The sequence below is a fragment of the Hyla sarda genome, chromosome 1, assembly GCF_029499605.1.
Source record: "Hyla sarda isolate aHylSar1 chromosome 1, aHylSar1.hap1, whole genome shotgun sequence".
Taxonomy (NCBI): Eukaryota; Metazoa; Chordata; class Amphibia; order Anura; family Hylidae; genus Hyla; species Hyla sarda.
In genome coordinates, this window is record NC_079189.1 from 333,824,611 (window position 1) to 333,844,687 (window position 20,077).

The following is a 20,077-nucleotide window of genomic DNA, read 5'->3' on the forward strand; positions in this document are numbered from 1 at the left end:
TCTGCCAGTTGTCGCTGACCTTACCACGGTGGTCGCCCAGCAGTCACAACAGATAGCGCAACAAGGCCAACAGCTGTCTCAACTGACCGTTATGCTACAGCAGTTACTACCACAGCTTCAGCAGTCATCTCCTCCACCGGCTCCTGCACCTCCTCCGCAGCGAGTGGCCGCTCCTGGTCTACGCCTATCCTTGCCGGATAAATTTGATGGGGACTCTAAGTTTTGCCGTGGCTTTCTTTCCCAATGTTCCCTGCATCTGGAGATGATGTCGGACCTGTTTCCCACTGAAAGGTCTAAGGTGGCTTTCGTAGTCAGCCTTCTGTCTGGAAAAGCCCTGTCTTGGGCCACACCGCTCTGGGACCGCAATGACCCCGTCACTGCCTCTGTACACTCCTTCTTCTCGGAAATCCGAAGTGTCTTTGAGGAACCTGCCCGAGCCTCTTCTGCTGAGACTGCCCTGTTGAACCTGGTCCAGGGTAATTCTTCCGTTGGCGAGTATGCCGTACAATTCCGTACTCTTGCTTCAGAATTATCCTGGAATAATGAGGCCCTCTGCGCGACCTTTAAAAAAGGCCTATCCAGCAACATTAAAGATGTTCTGGCCGCACGAGAAATCCCTGCTAATCTACATGAACTTATTCACCTAGCCACTCGCATTGACATGCGTTTTTCCGAAAGGCGTCAGGAACTCCGCCAAGATATGGACTCTGTTCGCACGAGGCGTTTCTTCTCCTCGGCTCCTCTCTCCTCTGGTCCCCTGCAATCTGTTCCTGTGCCTCCCGCCGTGGAGGCTATGCAGGTCGACCGGTCTCGCCTGACACCTCAAGAGAGGACACGACGCCGTATGGAGAACCTCTGCCTGTACTGTGCTAGTACCGAACACTTCCTGAGGGATTGTCCTATCCGTCCTCCCCGCCTGGAAAGACGTACGCTGACTCCGCACAAAGGTGAGACAGTCCTTGATGTCTACTCTGCTTCTCCACGTCTTACTGTGCCTGTGCGGATGTCTGCCTCTGCCTTCTCCTTCTCTACTGTGGCCTTCTTGGACTCTGGATCTGCAGGAAATTTTATTTTGGCCTCTCTCGTCAACAAGTTCAACATCCCAGTGACCAGTCTCGCCAGACCCCTTTACATCAATTGTGTAAACAATGAAAGATTGGACTGTACCATACGTTTCCGCACGGAGCCCCTTCTTATGAGCATCGGATCTCATCACGAGAGGATTGAACTTTTGGTCCTCCCCAATTGCACCTCGGAAATTCTCCTTGGACTTCCCTGGCTTCAACTTCATTCCCCAACCCTGGATTGGTCCACTGGGGAGATCAAGAGTTGGGGGTCCTCTTGTTCCAAGAACTGTCTAAAACCGGTTCCCAGTAACCCTTGCCGTAACTCTGTGGTTCCTCCAGTAACCGGTCTCCCTAAGGCCTATATGGACTTCGCGGATGTTTTCTGCAAAAAACAAGCTGAGACTCTACCTCCTCACAGGCCTTATGATTGTCCTATCGACCTCCTCCCGGGCACTACTCCACCCCGGGGCAGAATTTATCCTCTCTCTGCCCCAGAGACTCTTGCCATGTCTGAATACGTCCAGGAGAATCTAAAAAAGGGCTTTATCCGTAAATCCTCCTCTCCTGCCGGAGCCGGATTTTTCTTTGTGTCCAAAAAAGATGGCTCCCTACGTCCTTGCATTGACTACCGCGGTCTTAATAAAATCACGGTTAAGAACCGCTACCCCTTACCCCTCATCTCTGAACTCTTTGATCGCCTCCAAGGTGCCCACATCTTTACTAAATTGGACTTAAGAGGCGCCTATAACCTCATCCGCATCAGAGAGGGGGATGAGTGGAAAACGGCATTTAACACCAGAGATGGACACTTTGAGTATCTGGTCATGCCCTTTGGCCTGTGCAACGCCCCTGCCGTCTTCCAAGACTTTGTTAATGAAATTTTTCGTGATCTGTTATACTCCTGTGTTGTTGTATATCTGGACGATATCCTAATTTTTTCTGCCAATCTAGAAGAACACCGCCAGCATGTCCGTATGGTTCTTCAGAGACTTCGTGACAATCAACTCTATGCCAAAATTGAGAAATGTCTGTTTGAATGCCAATCTCTTCCTTTTCTAGGATATTTGGTCTCTGGCCAGGGACTACAGATGGATCCAGACAAACTCTCTGCCGTCTTAGATTGGCCACGCCCCTCCGGACTCCGTGCTATCCAACGCTTTTTGGGGTTCGCCAATTATTACAGGCAATTTATTCCACATTTTTCTACCGTTGTGGCTCCTATCGTGGCTTTAACCAAAAAAAATGCTGATCCCAAGTCTTGGCCTCCTCAAGCAGAAGACGCCTTTAAACGACTCAAGTCTGCCTTTTCTTCGGCTCCCGTGCTCTCCAGACCTGACCCTTCCAAACCCTTCCTATTGGAGGTTGATGCCTCCTCAGTGGGAGCTGGAGCTGTTCTTCTACAAAAAAATTCTTCCGGGCATGCTGTCACTTGTGGTTTTTTCTCTAGGACCTTCTCTCCAGCGGAGAGGAACTACTCCATCGGGGATCGAGAGCTTCTAGCCATTAAATTAGCACTTGAGGAATGGAGGCATCTGCTGGAGGGATCAAGTTTTCCTGTTATTATCTACACCGACCACAAGAACCTCTCCTACCTCCAGTCTGCCCAACGGCTGAATCCTCGCCAGGCCCGGTGGTCTCTGTTCTTTGCCCGATTTAATTTTGAGATTCACTTTCGTCCTGCCGATAAGAACATTAGGGCCGATGCTCTCTCTCGTTCCTCGGATGCCTCAGAAGTTGAACTCTCTCCGCAACACATCATTCCACCTGACTGCCTGATCTCCACTTCTCCTGCCTCCATCAGGCAAACTCCTCCAGGAAAGACCTTTGTTTCTCCACGCCGACGCCTCGGAATCCTCAAATGGGGTCACTCCTCCCATCTCGCAGGTCATGCGGGCATCAAGAAATCTGTGCAACTCATCTCCCGCTTCTATTGGTGGCCGACTCTGGAGACGGATGTTGTGGACTTTGTGCGAGCCTGCACTATCTGTGCCCGGGATAAGACTCCTCGCCAGAAGCCCGCTGGTTTTCTTCATCCCCTGCCTGTCCCCGAACAGCCTTGGTCTCTGATTGGTATGGATTTTATTACTGATTTACCCCCTTCCCGTGGCAACACTGTTATTTGGGTGGTCGTTGATCGATTCTCCAAAATGGCACATTTCATCCCTCTTCCTGGTCTTCCTTCTGCGCCTCAGTTGGCTAAACAATTTTTTGTACACATTTTTCGTCTTCACGGGTTGCCTACGCAGATTGTCTCGGATAGAGGCGTCCAATTCGTGTCTAAATTCTGGGAGGGTTGTGGTCCTGAAGAGAGATCCTGGGAACCTGAGGACAACATCCTAGACAAAAGTCTGCTCCTCAGGTTCTCAGGCTCTAAGAAGAGGGGGAGACCCAAGGGGGGGGGTACTGTTACGCCGAGCGCTCCGGGTCCCCGCTCCTCCCCGGAGCGCTCGCTTCACTCTCCCCGCTGCAGCGCTCCGGTCAGATCCACTGACCCGGGGCGCTGCGATTCCGCTGCCAGCCGGGATGCGATTCGCGATGCGGGTAGCGCCCGCTCGCGATGCGCACCCCGGCTCCCGTACCTGACTCGCTCTCCCTCGGTCCTGTCCCGGCGCGCGCGGCCCCGCTCCCTAGGGCGCGCGCGCGCCGGGTCTTTGCGATTTAAAGGGCCACTGCGCCGCTGATTGGCGCAGTGATTCCAATTAGTGTCTTCACCTGTGCACTTCCCTATATCACCTCACTTCCCCTGCACTTCCTTGCCGGATCTTGTTGCCATTGTGCCAGTGAAAGCGTTCCTTGTGTGTTCCTAGCCTGTGTTCCAGACCTCCTGCCGTTGCCCCTGACTACGATCCTTGCTGCCTGCCCCGACCTTCTGCTACGTCCGACCTTGCTTCTGTCTACTCCCTTGTACCGCGCCTATCTTCAGCAGCCAGAGAGGTTGAGCCGTTGCTAGTGGATACGACCTGGTCACTACCGCCGCAGCAAGACCATCCCGCTTTGCGGCGGGCTCTGGTGAAAACCAGTAGTGGCTTAGAACCGATCCACTAGCACGGTCCACGCCAATCCCTCTCTGGCACAGAGGATCCACTACCTGCCAGCCGGCATCGTGACACCCGGGTACTCTGCTAGTTTTATATGTTGGGTGACTAGTTAAAATGAATAAACTACAATTAATAAAAAAACAAACAAACATATTTTAGACTATTACCATGACTATCAATATTCTGTTATTTACAGACTTGGAAACTAAGACTCTGCAAGGTGTGAAAGGGGAGAACGGCCTCAGCAGCACTGGTTTATTTCTTGTGGACAACACTACTGTGGATTTTCAAAGGTTCCCCGACAAAGAAATTCTTCGGATAGCTGGTCCTCTTTCTGCTGACTTCTCTGTAAAGGTAAGCTACAAATAGCAAGCATATAAGATTTTTGGCAATATTGCATAGTTTCCTAATTCTTATTTAGAATGATAGGTTGCAAGGATCCATGTTATTGAATATATAATAGATCATTGTCTTATGGCCAACTCTAGCTGTACAATTTCTCTAGTTTTGGGTAACTGTGTTTGTCATGGTAAACAGGGGAGCCACTAGGTTAATACCAGCATACACCAATATTGGGGTTTTTCCACCTCTGTTAGGGTGCACAAGTAACCTAGCTCCAGTATATTCTACATACAGTGGAATACATGAGCTGTTGTCTGTCATAGCGTTCAAGTAAGGGTTACAGACACATCCGTCTAGTTCATTGTGTTATTATATTAATATGGCAGATCCAAAAAGTATAGTTAAATTATTTTGCACCTGCCGGCACAGAAATCCTGATAGTCTGCCAATCTGCCAGAACAGCCCCAATTCTTGATCTGAATTTGTCCATAGAAACTGTAGGATCCAACTATGGAAATTACAGCATTGAGAAGCATCATGATTTTTGCAGAAGCCTTGGAAACATAACTCCAGACTACTCTGAATGCAGAAAAATAAATGCCACATGTATTTTACAGGATCAGTGTTTGACATTTAATATAAACCTATGCGTTGAATGCAGAGCTTAGCGGAGCAGGTAAATTGTATGTTTGAGCCTGAAATATATGGTTTCCTGTGTAACATTGTACCCCGAGAAAAAAACATTTAAGTGTTTCACTAAAGCTTAGCTAAAGAAGGCTTTTTGGAAACATTTTGGGATAAAGAAGTCAGCAGTAAGGTTTAAGCAATTGATCTTTTGCCTGCCGTGAATGCTGAAAGATTGGTTACAAACAGTACTTACTAGTTACAAATAAATGGGATTAGCATGGTAAGCATTGTGTGATATGACGGCATTCATCGCTTACCTTATACTTCATAATGGCCATAGCAGTAGGCACGCTGAACTTTCAAACAGTTTGTGCTATACTGACAGATGAAACAGCATTGTTTCCCATTCTGAGATAATGTAAAACATATTTCTGGAAGTAACACATGCTTTCCTATAGAACCACAAGAAAAATTTAGCATTTGGGAATCATGATGAAATGAAAGCTTTTTAGGAGGGTTATAAAGACCTTTAGAGGCCTTGAGCCACATAACTGTAACCATTACATTGAATCCAGGATTTTTTTTTGTGTGTGTCAAGGGATCCAGAGTCACTAGGTGTGCATTCCTACGGCTATGTGACTGCGCTGATGCTACATATGAAACAAATACATTATCACCATTGTATTTCTTTCATATATGATTCTTTATTATAAAGAGTATGATCTATAACATCCTACATAAATATGGTATTTACCTTTAGTGGGGGAATAATCCAGGGTCTACAGGTTAATGCATAAGAACGAATTTTTAATGTCCATTTTCCCCACATTTTATAGTTTATTCACATTGAACTTGTCAGAGAACCTGTCATCCGAGTTTACACTATATAACTGTTTACAACATGTTATATAGAGTAAAATATGTTTTCTCACTATATCCTTATGTCCTCCTGGCCATCAGTGATAGTGGAGAAAATTTGTTTTAAAGGTCTCCATTGCCATATGGTAATGGTTAGTAGTCATTGGGGTGTGTGCAGGGTCTTGAAGTACAGCGCTTCGTTTTTCTTATCACTCCTACTTCAGTGTGATTGACTGATCGGGCACCTCCAACATCACCGCTCTGCTCCCTGAAATGTCACATGCCCATAAGCCACTTCATGCCCGGGCATATCACTGCTCCTGAACCTGTGCAAGATTTCAATGAATAGATGAAAAGAGGTTATGACGGTGGTGCAATCACACTGTAGAGGAGTGATTATAGCCCCAAAACGTTGTGGCTAATTCAAAGCACAGAATTCTGCTGAAATGCAAAGCCCCACTGACTTCAATGGGATTCCGCCTGGAATTCTCCCAAATTAAAAAAAAAACTGTTCAATGTTTTTGCAGAATGCGGAAAGCAGAATTTCCACTCAACAATCCCCATTCAACACAATTTGCAGTAAATTTAGCAGAATTTCCAAGCAGAATTTTTTCTGCAGATTTTGCCGCAGTGTGAACACAGCCTTAAAGGGGTACTCCGGTGCTTAGACATCTTATCCCCTATCCAAAGGAGAGGAGTGATTATAGCCCCAAAACATTGTGGCTAATTTAGGATCTCACACTCCTTGATGTCTCTCATTACCATACAGTCTGACATAATTTTAAAGGGGTACTCCAGTGCTTAGACATCTTATCCCCTATCCAAAGGATAGGGGATAAGATGCCTGACCGCGGGAGTCCCGCCGCTGGGGACCCCCGTGATCTTACACGCGGCACCGTTTGTAATCAGTCCCTGGAGCGTGTTCGCTCCGGGTCTGATTACGGGCGACCACAGGGCAGAGCAGCTTTAAGGCTGTGTTCACACTGCGGGATTTCCTAGCAAAATCTGCAGAAAAATTCTGCTTGGAAATTCTGCTAAATTTATTGCAAATTGTGTTGAATGGGGATTGTTGAGTGGAAATTCTGCTTTCCGCATTGTGCAAAAACATTGAACAGTTTTTTTTTTATTTGGGAGAATTCCAGGGGGAATCCCATTGAAGTCAGTGGGGCTTTGCATTTCAGCAGAATTCTGTGCTTTGAGCACACAGAAATTTTGCTGAAATTCTGCAAAAATTCTGCAGTAAGCTTTACAGAATAGAATGTGAGCAGAATCACATAATTTCAACCAAGTGAACATACCTTCAGACCTATTTTATTAACTATCCTTCACGACCTCGAGGACATCAGAATATTGTGAGAAGTAAGAAAGCTTGTTTTACACCATATATACAGTCATGGCCATAAATGTTGGCACCCATGAAATTTTTCAAGAAAATGAAGTATTTCTCACAGAAAAGGATTGCAGTAACACATGTTTTGCTATACACATGTTTATTCCCTTTGTGTGTACTGGACCTAAACCAAAAAAGGGAGGGAAAAAAAAGCAAATTGAACATAATGTCTCACCAAACTCCAAAAATGATCTGGACAAAATTATTCAATGGACAAGGATGACTTTGAGGAGGGACCCGGCTCAAACGGCGCTGACCGACCATGACAAGGTATGGAGGATAAAAGAGGATTTTATTGACCAAGATGCAACGTGTTTTGCTGAGCTTGCGCAGCTTCCTAAGGCATCATCAAGAGGCCTGAGGAAGCTGCGCAAGCACAGCGAAACGCGTTGCATCTTGGTCAATAAAATCCTCTTTTATCCTCCATACCTTGTCGTGGTCGGTCAGCGCCATTTGAGCCAGGTCCCTCCTCAAAGCCATCCTTGTCCATTGCATGTACCAGTGACGGGAAGGCAGCAGACGATCTACTATTTGTATGCCATCGTGATTGTTGTGTATGAAGCTACACAACCACCCAGGGTGAGCAGTAATTCGTTATCTACCTCAAACTGGGGCTTTATAATATTACCCTATGGAGTACTTGTCTTTCTACTTCTGGACAAAATTATTGGCACCCTTTCAAAATTGTGGAAAAATAAGCATGTGATGCTCCTTTAAACTCACCTGTAACAGGTGTGGGCAATATGAAAATCACACCTGAAAGCAGATAAAAAGGAGAGAAGTTCACTTAGTCTTTGCATCGTGTGTCTGTGTGTGCCACACTAAGCATGGACAACAGAAAGAGGAGAAGAGAACTGTCTGAGGACTTGAGAACCAAAATTGTGGAAAAATATCAACAATCTCAAGGTTACAAGTCCATCTCCAGAGATCTAGATTTGGATTTGTCCACAGTGCGCAACATTATTAAGAAGTTTGAAACCCATGGCACTTTAGCTAATCTCCCTGGGCATGGACGGAAGAGAAAAATTTATGAAAGGTTTCGATGCAGCATAGTCCGGATGGTTTATAAGCAGCCCCAAACAAGTTCCAAAGATATTCAAGCTTTTCTGCAGGCTCAGGGAGCATCAGTGTCAGCGCAAACTGTCTGTCGACATTTAAATTAAATGAAACGCTATGGCAGGAGACCCAGGAGGACCCCACTGCTGACACAGACATAAAAAAGCAAGACTACATTTTGCCAAAATGAACTTGAGTAAGCCAAAATCCTTCTGGGAAAACATCTTGTGGACAGATGAGACCAAGATAAAGCCTTTTGGTGAAGCACATCATTCTACTGTTTACCAAAAATGGAATGAGGCCTACAAAGAAAAGAACACAGTACCTACAGTGAAATATGGTGGAGGTTCAATGATGTTTTGTGGTTGTTTTGCTGTCTCTGGCACTAGGTGCCTTGAATGTGTACAAGGCATCATGTATTCTGACGATTACAAACCGATTTTGGGTCTCACTGTACAGCCCAGTGTCAGAAAGCTGGGTTTGCATCCAAGATCTTGGGTCTTCCAGCAGGACAATGACCTCAAACATACATCAAAAAGTACCCAGAAATGGATGGCAACAAAGCGCTGGAGGGTTCTGAAGTGGCCAGCAATGAGTCCAGATCTAAATCCCATTGAACACCTGTGGAGAGATCTCTGAATTGCTGTTGGGAAAAGGCGCCCTTCCAATAAGAGAGACCTGGAGCAATTTGCAAAGGAAGAGTGGTCCAACATTCCAGCTGAGAGGTGTAAGAAGCTTATTAATGGTTATAGGAAGCCACTGATTTCAGTTAATTTTTGCAAAGTTTGTGCAACCAAATATTAAGTTATGGGTGCCAATAATTTTGTCCAGCCCATTTTTGGAGCTTGGTGTGACACTATGTACAATTTCCTTTTTTTCCTCCCTTTTTTGGTTTAGTTCCAATACACACAAAGGGAACAAACATGTGTATAGCAAAACATGTGTTACTGCAATCCTTTTCTGTAAGAAATACTTCATTTTCTGGAAAAATTTCAGGGGTGCCAACATTTATGGCCATGACTGTATATATGTATGTGGTGTCCTGGTACCGTATTTTATACGTTACCTATGTAGAGGTCCCCATAGTCAGAGTCCCTAGGACGTTGGGGTCCCTCTTTTCTAGTCTTCCCCTTGTCACCTCTCACTTAGCCACTAAATGTATAGTAGTTCTATCTGATATTTATACAGTTATAAGTATAAAAAGTGTATACATTGAATTGTCTACCTGTTTGTGGTGTAACAGGACCTGCGGGTCATGGGATCAGGTAGAAAACTCTATGGTTTTGCTTTAGGACCTTAGGAGGTCCCAGTGACGTGTTCACCCACCATGCCCTGTAACGGTGAGTGACAGCTGACTCGGACCAATCCAAAACGGCCCTGCCCCTGCCCATATAAGGGAGCGGCGGCCATTAATCGCTCTCTTGTTCCTGCGCTGCTGATGAGGACGGATCTGCGCAGCTATCTTCCGCAGTGACTAGGCCCAAGCCTTGCGGCAACGGCCATCCATACAAAACTGTGAGTTATCTCAATCCCTGTTAACTTCGCAAGATCACCGGACCTAAACAGACCCCTAAATCCAGACGGATCTCTGCTCAAATCCTAATTCTATTAATCCTTGGATAAGTCAATGGTCTGCAGCATCTGTCAATCATTGCTGAGCTGTACAGAGACTGTATTACTAAGACTGTTGCTGTTAATTGGATGTGCCACAAGTACTTCAGTAAAGTTTATGCAAGTTCAAGTTCATCCCTATTGTGGACCTTCATTCATTTAAGCACGCATCTATCGTTTCTGGGAAGGGTGGTGATAGGCCGAAGATTTACCTCAGCATATTAACCCTCACCCTGGCGTCACGAGTGACAGGGGTTAACTTAACCTCTCAAATACCGAAGCAACACCCCCACTGTATTATATCCCCCCAAGGGCTACCTTATATATATATATATATATATATATATATACAGTAACCCCCCAACATGCGATGGCCCCAACATATGATAAAATCGACAAACGATGGCCTCTCAGAGGCCATCGCATGTCGATGTAAGCATCGACATACGATGCTTTTATATGTCGGGGCCATCGCATTAACTGCTATCCGACAGCGCAAAATGCTTAAGCTGCTGTCGGATAGCAGTTTAAGCATCCCTGGCAGGTTCGCTTACCTATTCCCGCTGCTCCGGGTCCACTTCGCGATCCTCCGGTGTCTTGCGCATCTTCTCCAGGGTCCGGGCCTCGCTTTCTTGCGTCGTTATTACATCACTACGCGCGCCGCGCCGGCGCAGCAGCATAATAACGTCACCAGAAAGCGAGGCCCGAACCCTGCAGAAGATGCGGAAGAAGCCGGAGGATCGCGAAGAAGACACCGGAGCAGCGGGACAGCATCTGGAGCCCCTGGGACAGCATCGGGAGCGGTGAGGACCTGGTCCGGAGCGGCGGGGACAGGTGAGTACAGCTTCCTATACTTTACATTGCACGGATCCCTCAACATACGATGGATTCGACAAACGATGGGTCGTTTGGAACGAATTACCATCGTATGTTGAGGGACCACTGTATATATATATATATATATACATGTTGCCAACAACAATATGAGATAAAATCTGCTGACATGTTCCCTTTAAATAACTCTGTGTAAAGTTCTTTGATCGATTGCCAGTTGCTATGAATTCTACTTATTTGTGAGTTAAGTCTCTAACATCCGCTGCCTTACTATTGAGCATTTATGTAACTGCATATGCAAGGTAGAGTTGTACATTTTTGTAATACATCCTGTGAAATGTGGACAAAAGAAATATATAGTTTGACAAATACTTTTTAGGCAAAATGTATGTAAATACATCAGGCTCTACCCCATCGACAATAACTTAATTAAAGTTATTAAAGCTGCACTGATCCTAAACAACTGTGTTTAATGTAAGATCTAGCTGGGCTGAGTTTGTGCCTTGGCAAAAACTTACTCATATACAGTATCTCAACATGTAATCTGGGTTTTTATATAGTTTTGGAGTAAGAACTTTGATGTACAAATTTAATAAAATATTGCAGTAAGAACTACTTTGACCTCAAGATTTAAATGACAGTTTGCACTCCGCACGTCTGTTTATATGTATCTGAATAAATGTTACAGAGGCAAGCCTTCCAATATGACAATCGTTAATGATGGAATAGTATAGCTTTTATTCGATGAGGTGTAAAATTTCCTATTTATGGTGTATGTCATTTAAAGGGGATATCCAGGAAAAAACTTTTTTTATATATATCAACTGGCTGCAGAAAGTTAAACAGATTTCTGGAGCCAGTTAATATATAAAAAAAAATTTTTTCCTGGATAACCCCTTTAAGGCCTTTGTGTATGAAAGCACTGTTTAGGACTGACTATGGATGAAGTCTATCGACTGTTACTCAGAGCCAATTTGTGCTCCTTCTGCATAAACCTATGTTAGCAGAGATAGATGCAAGAGCAGGAAGCTTCATGCAGCACCTATAAAGTGGGTGGGTGGTTGGGGGGTTTGGATCTTGATGTGACTACTGTGGGAAGGGGGGGGGGGGAAACCATGATGTGACTACTGTGAGAAGGGGGGAAAGCACTTGTGTGACTACTGTGGAAAGGAGGGGACACCTGATGTGAATACTGTGAGAAGTAGAAAAACCCAGATGTGACTATTGTGAGAAGGGGAAGGCCTGATGTGACTACTGTGAGAAGGGGGGAAACCCTGATGTGATTACTCTAAGAAGGAGAAAAGCCCAGATGTTACTGTTGTGAGAAGGGGGGAAGCCCTGATGAAACTACTGTGAGAAGGGGGGAAACCATGATGAGACTTTATGGGAAGGGGGAAAGCCCTGATGTAACTCCTGTGGGAAAGGGGGAAAGCCCTGATGTGACTACGGTCGAAAGGTGGGGACACCTAATGTGAATAGAGTGGGGATTAAAAGTTTTTGGCACCCCAGGTAAAAATTACAGATTAGACATTCTTATAATATGTCAACAAAAGTTAGATTTTATTTCCATCATTTGCACTTTCAAAATAACAAAAAACAAAAAAATGGCATCTTCAAAATTTTGGGCACCATGCAGAGTTAATATCTTGTACTGCCCCCTTTGGCAAGTATCGCAGCTTGTAAACACTTTTTGTAGCCAGCCAAGAGTCTTTAAATTCTTGTTTGAGGTATCTTTGCCCATTCTTCCTTACAAAAGTCTTCCAGTTCTTTGAGCTGGTCATCCCATCATTACCTATTTGCTGCTGCAGTCAGTCTGCTATAACCTCCCACTTTTATGCAAAAGCTACATGTTGTTGTATTATAGGCTATGTGAGAAGAAGGCACTACAAATTTTTATGCTTGTTAAATAAAGATAATCCCCAAGGCTGTCACCCAACTGCATGCTCCCTGATGAAGCTGGTTGACAGCAAAATGTGTGTTGGAATTGTATGTCTATGTGGTGGGTAACAACAGCTAATTTATGATACATTCCTTTGTATAATGAATATGTGCAGACTTTGTACCTTATCTTCAGGCATATTGTCAATCATTTCTATTGCATCGTATTTGTATGTATATTAGATTGCACATGGTATTACTGTGTTCGTATGGTAATGTTTATCATGGTTTCCCTCATGGTCTCATGTTTTTCTCATGGATGAAGTGCTTCTGCTTTTCAACCTTTATTTTGTATGTATTTGTTCATTGCATCAGTAAAGATCCCTACATTCCAGGTTGACATAGAGCACGACACATGTTAGTGGTTACAATTTGTGCCAGTTTGTATAGGAGATATAAGGGGAATGGTAATGCTTTGTTATCCATTGGTGACATTATGTGGTATCCTAGCACAATGGGGGTTATTTATCATTGTGTTCTATTGCTTTTTTTAGTCTACATTTAGCAAATTTTGGTTATTTTTGCGATAAGTGAGGTTTTTATTTCAGGTTTTTTTTCCAAGTTCTAAAGTCCGTCATTTTGAAATTTTGGTGTTGCTAGACCATTTTTTAAAGTGACGGATGCAATTTTTGTTCACATTTTGCCGCAACTGGTGCAAAAAAAAACCCTGCAATTCTAGACCACCTCCCGACCAGGTCTAAAAAAAAATTACTACTCCTGTTTGTTTGCAAAACATAAAATATAATCAGCCAGAGGGAAAGAGAAGGAGAGAGAGAGAGAGAGAGAGAGAGAGAGAGAGAGAGAGAATAAGGTAGAGAATAAGAATGTTTAAAGACATAAAAAGTAAAAAATTCAAAAAAAACTGCAAATGAAAAATAAAGCAGTTGTCCATCTGAAACAATCAGATATTTTTTTAAGGTACAAAAAAGGAATGGTAAAGATGTAAGAAACAATAAGATTGTTAGCAATGGCCAGCATCTCATTATTTCATGCGCCCAAGTTTAAAAATAAAAAAAGCCAAAGTGATAACAAAATTTAAAAAAGTGAAAGGTAATATATATATATATATATATATATATATATATATATATATATATATATATATATATCGAACAATATATATATTTTTTTTTCCTGGCCTGCGGCAAGGTAAACCACTATTCTTTGCAGACCTTCTCTTTGACATTAATTTGCCTTAAAATTAAAACAAAAACAAATAAAGCCAAACACATACAAACAAGCTCTTTAGAAGCAGAATAGACATGATCTGAAAGCAGCGGTAGAAAATGATCTAGGTGCAGATCTGCGCAAAATTCATCATGGTCACTGCGACAATATGATAAATTTGGAGCAGCACCGCCAAAAAAAACGCATCTAGACAAACCACAAAAATGATCCAGCCAAGACCATTATTGATAAATCTCCCCCAAGTGCCTGTTTGTATTCCATTGGTTATAGAGCATATGTAAGTATACAGTCAGATAAACACATTTGTTACATTTATATGATTTACATTATTTTATAAAGAACTTTAGGAAAATATTTTGGATAATAATAGTTGCTTTAAATGCATATCTTTAACCCTTAGCTACTACTATTGAGTGTAAAATTGATGCTGTAGTCACATATTTTGTGTCTATGCCAGTTATTTTACCCGTCTACTGTGATTAGAGTTGTGAAATTTCTCTCCAAGAACATTTTACGTTTTTTCTATGCAAATTCCATTGGAATGTTCCTGTTGTGGGCAACATGACCTGGAAGTGCCTGGGCAGCAGGAGGTAGAAAAATAAACTTTGGCAGCTGACACGGAAGGACCCATCCAGTTAATTACAGAGATGGACCACTGAGCGTCTTATTATGAACTATTTGTGCTTCCAGTCCTCTCTGCTTCCTACATCACAATGTTACTGCCTCCCAGTTGACATATAATTGTATTTATCCTACTACTCTAGATGCAGTGTAGTTGTAGAGAGTAATGTGGGCAGTGATAGGCTTTCTTTCATACTAGGCTAGATGTATGTAATCACCATGATATTATACAAGAAAAGAGAAAAACAACAGAATTAAACTTGCCATTAATTCATGTAAATCTCTGCTCATTCTAGGCAGTAGTCCAGTGGGTGGCCCTACTCAATGATATATCTGTGTACATGTGCATAAAGAGAGCCGTCAATCACTGATCAGGACCACCCACTTGATGCCCAGAATAAGCACTGCATTCTTAAAGTGACAGGTTCTATTTAATAACTGATCAAGAATAAAATTAATCTGTGGAAAAATCAGCTGCTCATAAAATAAGGTTGTACACAGCCAGATTTACTTATGGGCACCACAGGCTTTATGGTTATGGCCAAATACAATATACAAGTGAGGGAAATTACCACCCTGCTGGAGCCCATTTATCGTCTTCTTAACATTGCTCTGTCCTGAGCCATTTGTTGGGTAATTGCCTTAAAGGGGTACTCCTCCCCTAGACATCTTGTCGCCTATCCAAAGGATAGGGGATAAGATGTCTTAACGCGGGGGGGGGCCCGCTGCTGGGAACCCCGCGATCTCCCTGCTGCACCCGGCACTCGTTTAGAATGCTGGCTGTGGCACCAGAGGCTGGTGACATCACGGCCACACCCTCTCGTGATGTCACGGGGGCGTGGTTGTGACATCAGCGCTGCATCGCTAGTCATCAGGCACGGGGTGAAGTTCGCTCTGTGCACCTGATTACTGCAGTACCACAGCAGAGATCGCGGGGGGTCCCAGCGGAGGGAACCCCGCGATCAGACATCTATCTTTGGATAGGGGATAAGATGTCTAGGGGTGGAGTACGGAGTAGGGGGAAAAGGTGGAGTAGGGGGAGATTCATCAAAACTTGTGCAAAGGAAAAGTTGGCTGGTTGTCCATAGCAACCAATCAGATTGCTTTTTTCATTTTTGAAAAGGCCTCTGAAAAATGAAAGAAGCAATTTGATTGGTTGCCATGGGCAACTGGTCGCCCCATAGTCTCTAAACTGTGGACCTCTAGCCGTTGCAAAACTGCAGCTCCCAGCCGCTGACTGTCCGGACATGCTGGGAGTTGGAGTTTTGCAACATCTGGAGGTCCACAGTTTGGAGACCACTGTCCTAAGAGCAACACACTAGTCCTCCTGTTGGCCTCTAGACACCACAGTAAAATCCAATGAGGTTGTAGAAATGTATTTTATTTAGGCTTCCACAGCTGCCATATGAAAGGTTCTTATAAATGTGAGTGACAGTAAACAGAAGGGATTACCAGGAGGCGATCTGCTAAATATGCTGCCCTTAAATGTTTTATCTCGATGCCTTTCACTCTAGAATTCTTCAAACTATTCACAGAAACCGCCATCTCACCGGCATAACAGCTTTATCAGTGTGAAGCACATCTTAAACTAGCCTACCATCTACTTTTTACATGCCGGGCTAGTCTATAATAAGTGTGACAAATGAGCGCCTAATGAGCCAATGATAAGCTATCAGGAGCGTAGGGATCTACTTGCACATTAAGATACCGACGTGTTTCTCTGGCCATTTTTATTTTTCTATGTAGTAAGCGGTCAGCCTTACATTTGCCAGATGTTATTCATACACATTCTTCACATGCTTTTCAATTTCAGGATTAAATGTGCGCTTGCCTTGGCCTTTTCGAGCGCATGCCAGTCATTTCCTAACCGGTTACCACCTGTAGGAATTATATGGCATAAAGGCCTAAATCATTCAATTTAGGAGGTGTACCCTACCCTACTATCACCCATACGTAGATTATATATCAATATGTGATTAAGCAAAATAGTGATGAACCTTGGAGATGCATTCAGAAGATAGTATGACTTCAGTCTATATCAGTGTTTTCCAACCAGGGTGCCTCCAGCTGTTGCAAAACTACAACTCCCAGCACGCCCGGACAGCCTTGCATGCTGGGAGTTGTAGTTTTGCAACAGCTGGAGGCACTCTGTTTGGAAAACACTCATCTATATGAATGCTGAGCTCAAAATTAGAAACATATCGGCTATTAAAGGGGTACTTCGGTGGAAAACTTTATTTATTTTTTTATTTTTTTATCAACTGGTGCCAGAAAGTTAAACAAATTAGCAATTACTTCTATTACAAAATCTTAATCCTTCCAGTACTTATTAGCTGCTGAATACTGCAGAGGAAATTCTTTTCTTTTTGGAACAAAGTTCTCTCTGCTGACATCATGACCACAGTGCTCTCTGCTGACATCTCTGTCCATTTTAGAAACTTTCCAGAGCAGCATATGTTTGCTATGGGCACTTTCTCCTACTCTGGACAGTTCTTAAAAAGGACAGAGATGTCAGCAGAGAGCACTGTGCTTATGATGTCAGCAGAGAGCTCTGTGTTCCGAAAAGAATTTCCTCTTTAGCATTCAGCAGCTAATAAGTACTGGAAGGATTAAGATTTTTTAATAGAAGTAATTTACAAATCTGTTTAACTTTCTGACACCAGTTGATTTAAAAAAAAAAAGAAATGTTTTCCACCGGAGTACCCCTTTAAGCTTGTACCAAAAGTAAAATTAATTTGCTAAATCCTGTCCAGAACAGAACCAGAAGATATGCCAATGAATAAGACAGATGTTTTTATGACTTTTTAATGCCTATGCTTTTAATTAATATTTTATTAATATTATTAGAATATTTTCTAATATTCTTTGTAGACTGGACTGCATTTTAATAATGGTAATTCATCTTTAACGATGTATGTAAGGCGTCATTTTCCAAAACGATGTATGGCGTCATTTTCCAAAATTTTTGCCTGGAAATTTTCATTCCATTTCTGGTAGGGGCTGACTCATCAGTCAGCTCTAGGACCAATCAAAAAGGTGCTGTCTCCACAGACGGCAATGCATTTCCGAGCTGATTCCGCCTAAAGAAATGACTTGTGAAGTCTTGATGTGGAGGATGGCATTTGAATTCCCTCTCTAGATGTTTCTGGTGCAGAAATTCTGCTGTGTGCATGGTGCAGCATAATGCCGCTGAAATCAATGGGACTCTGCTGCAACAGAATATTCGAGCGTAATTTATTTTGACGAAATGCGCCCGGAAATTTCGCTGTGTAAACATGGCTTAAGTCACTTAAATTTATATGAAAAAATGCACATTTTGAATAGTTAATTTGTATGTTAACTAAACTGTTGATTTGTTTTCTAGGTCCGCTATGCTGGTGCTGCTGATAGCGTGGTGCAGTTTATCTTCTACCAGCCTATCATACATCGCTGGAGAGAAACTGACTTTTTTCCATGCTCGGCATCCTGTGGAGGAGGTAAGAGCATATGTTTTAAACTATTGCAACATCATGCCATGGTTGACCAAGTTATCAATATGATGTTTAGATAAAATGTACAATTACACATTATTGTCAAGTGCTACAGTTTCTCTCACTTGACACCCAACCAATCTTAACCAATTTAGTGCTGTCCTAAAACAGTCCAGCCATGAAAAAAAGGGGGTATCGGGATACAATAATGGACAGAACATACTTAATGAAAATTATTTTCTTAATGCAACTACTTTGTTTGCAGGATACCAGCTGACATCGGCTGAATGTTATGACATGAGAAGTGGGCGAGTAGTGGCAGACCAGTATTGTCATTACTATCCAGAAAATGTAAAGCCCAAACCCAGGCTCCAGGAGTGTAACATGGACCCATGCTTAGCAAGGTTTGACAAATGTTTGCGTTTTCTGTAGACTATATACCGTCATGGCTGTAAATGTTGGCACCCCTGAAATTTTTCAAGAAAATGAAGTATTTCTCACCTAGGGCAAGTAACAGGTGTGGGAAATATAAAAATCACACCTGAAAGCAGATAAAAAGAAAAGAAGTTCACTTAGTCTTTGCATTGTGTGTCTGTGTGTGTCACACTAAGCATGGACAACAGAAAGAGGAGAAGAGAACTGTCTGAGGACTTGAGAACCAAATTTGTGGAAAAATATCAACAATCTCAAGGTTACAAGTCCATCTCCAGAGATCAAGATTTGCCTTTGTCCACAGTGCGCAGCATTATCAAGAAATTTGCAACCCATGGCACTGTAGCTAATCTCCCTGGGCGTGGACGGAAGAGAAAAATTCATGAAAGGTGTCAACACAGGATGTGGTATAAGTAGCCCCAAACAAGTTCCAAAGATATTCAAGCTGTCCTGCAGGCTCAGAGAGCATCAGTGTCAGCACGCACTAGTGAGTAAGCCAAAATCCTTCTGGGAAAACGTCTTGTGGACAGATGAGAGCAAGATAGAGCTTTTTGATAAAGCACATCATTCTACTGTTTACAAAAAACGGAATGAGGCCTATAAAGAAAAGAACACAGTATCTACAGTGAAATATGGTGGAGGTTCAATGTTGTTTTGTGGTTGTTTTGCTGCCTCTGGCACTGGGTACCTTGAATATGTGCAAGGCATCATGAAATCTGAGGATTGCCAACGGATTTTGGGTTGCACTGTGTCAGAAAGCTGGGTTTGCGTCCGAGATCTTGGGTCTTCCAGCAGGACAATGACCCCAAACACACAAAAAGCACCCAGAAATGGATATCAACAAAGCGCTGGAGAGTTCTGAAGTGGCCAGCAATGAGTCCAGATCTAAATCACATTGAACACCTGTGGAGAGATCTTAAAATTGCTGTTGGGAAAAGGCGCCCTTCCAATAAGAGAGACCTGGAGCAGTTTGCAAAGGAAGAGTGGTCCAACATTCCGGCTGAGAGGTGTAAGAAGCTTATTAAAGGAGTAGTCACTTTTCTTATTTTATCCAGTCCGGGCTGCAAAAAAAAAGAAAACAAACTTTCTCTTGCCTGCCTACGCACCCCCGAAACTTCGGTACAGGTGTTCGGTCGCCGGGCTGTTTGCTTCTTACTTCCTGTTAGCCCGGCACGTCACACGGAGCCTCAGCCTATCACCGGCCAAGGTGGGACATCGCTGCGGCCGGTGATAGGCTGAAGCTCCGTGTGACGTGCCGGGCTAACAGGAAGTAAGAAGCAAACAGCCCGGCGACCGAACACCTGTACTGGACCGCCAGGGGCACGTAGGCAGGCAACAGAAAGTTTGTTTTCTTTTTTTTTGCAGCCCGGACCGGATAAAATAAGAAAAGTGTGCGCCGGACTACTCCTTTAATGGTTATAGGAAGCGACTGATTCCAGTTATTTTTTCCAAAGGGTGTTCAACCAAATATTAAGTTAAGGGTGCCAATAATTTTGTCCAGCCCATTTTTGGAGTTTGGTGTGACATTACATCCAATTTGCTTTTTTCCTCCATTTTTTGGTTTAGTTCCAATATACACAAAGGAAATAAACATGTGTATAGCAA

At 43.4% G+C, this 20,077-nt stretch overlaps 1 protein-coding gene across 3 annotated transcripts in view; it reads left to right on the forward strand.

The window, feature by feature from the left end:
• ADAMTSL1 (ADAMTS like 1) overlaps nt 1–20,077 on the forward strand; it is a 956,942-nt gene that overhangs the window by 766,938 nt on the left and 169,927 nt on the right. For all 3 annotated transcript variants that reach the window (XM_056519753.1, XM_056519743.1, XM_056519759.1), the window contains 3 exons: nt 4,302–4,459; nt 17,935–18,046; nt 18,306–18,444. In XM_056519753.1, coding sequence (XP_056375728.1) covers nt 4,302–4,459; nt 17,935–18,046; nt 18,306–18,444 — 409 coding nt within the window. The remainder of the gene's footprint in view (nt 1–4,301; nt 4,460–17,934; nt 18,047–18,305; nt 18,445–20,077) is intronic.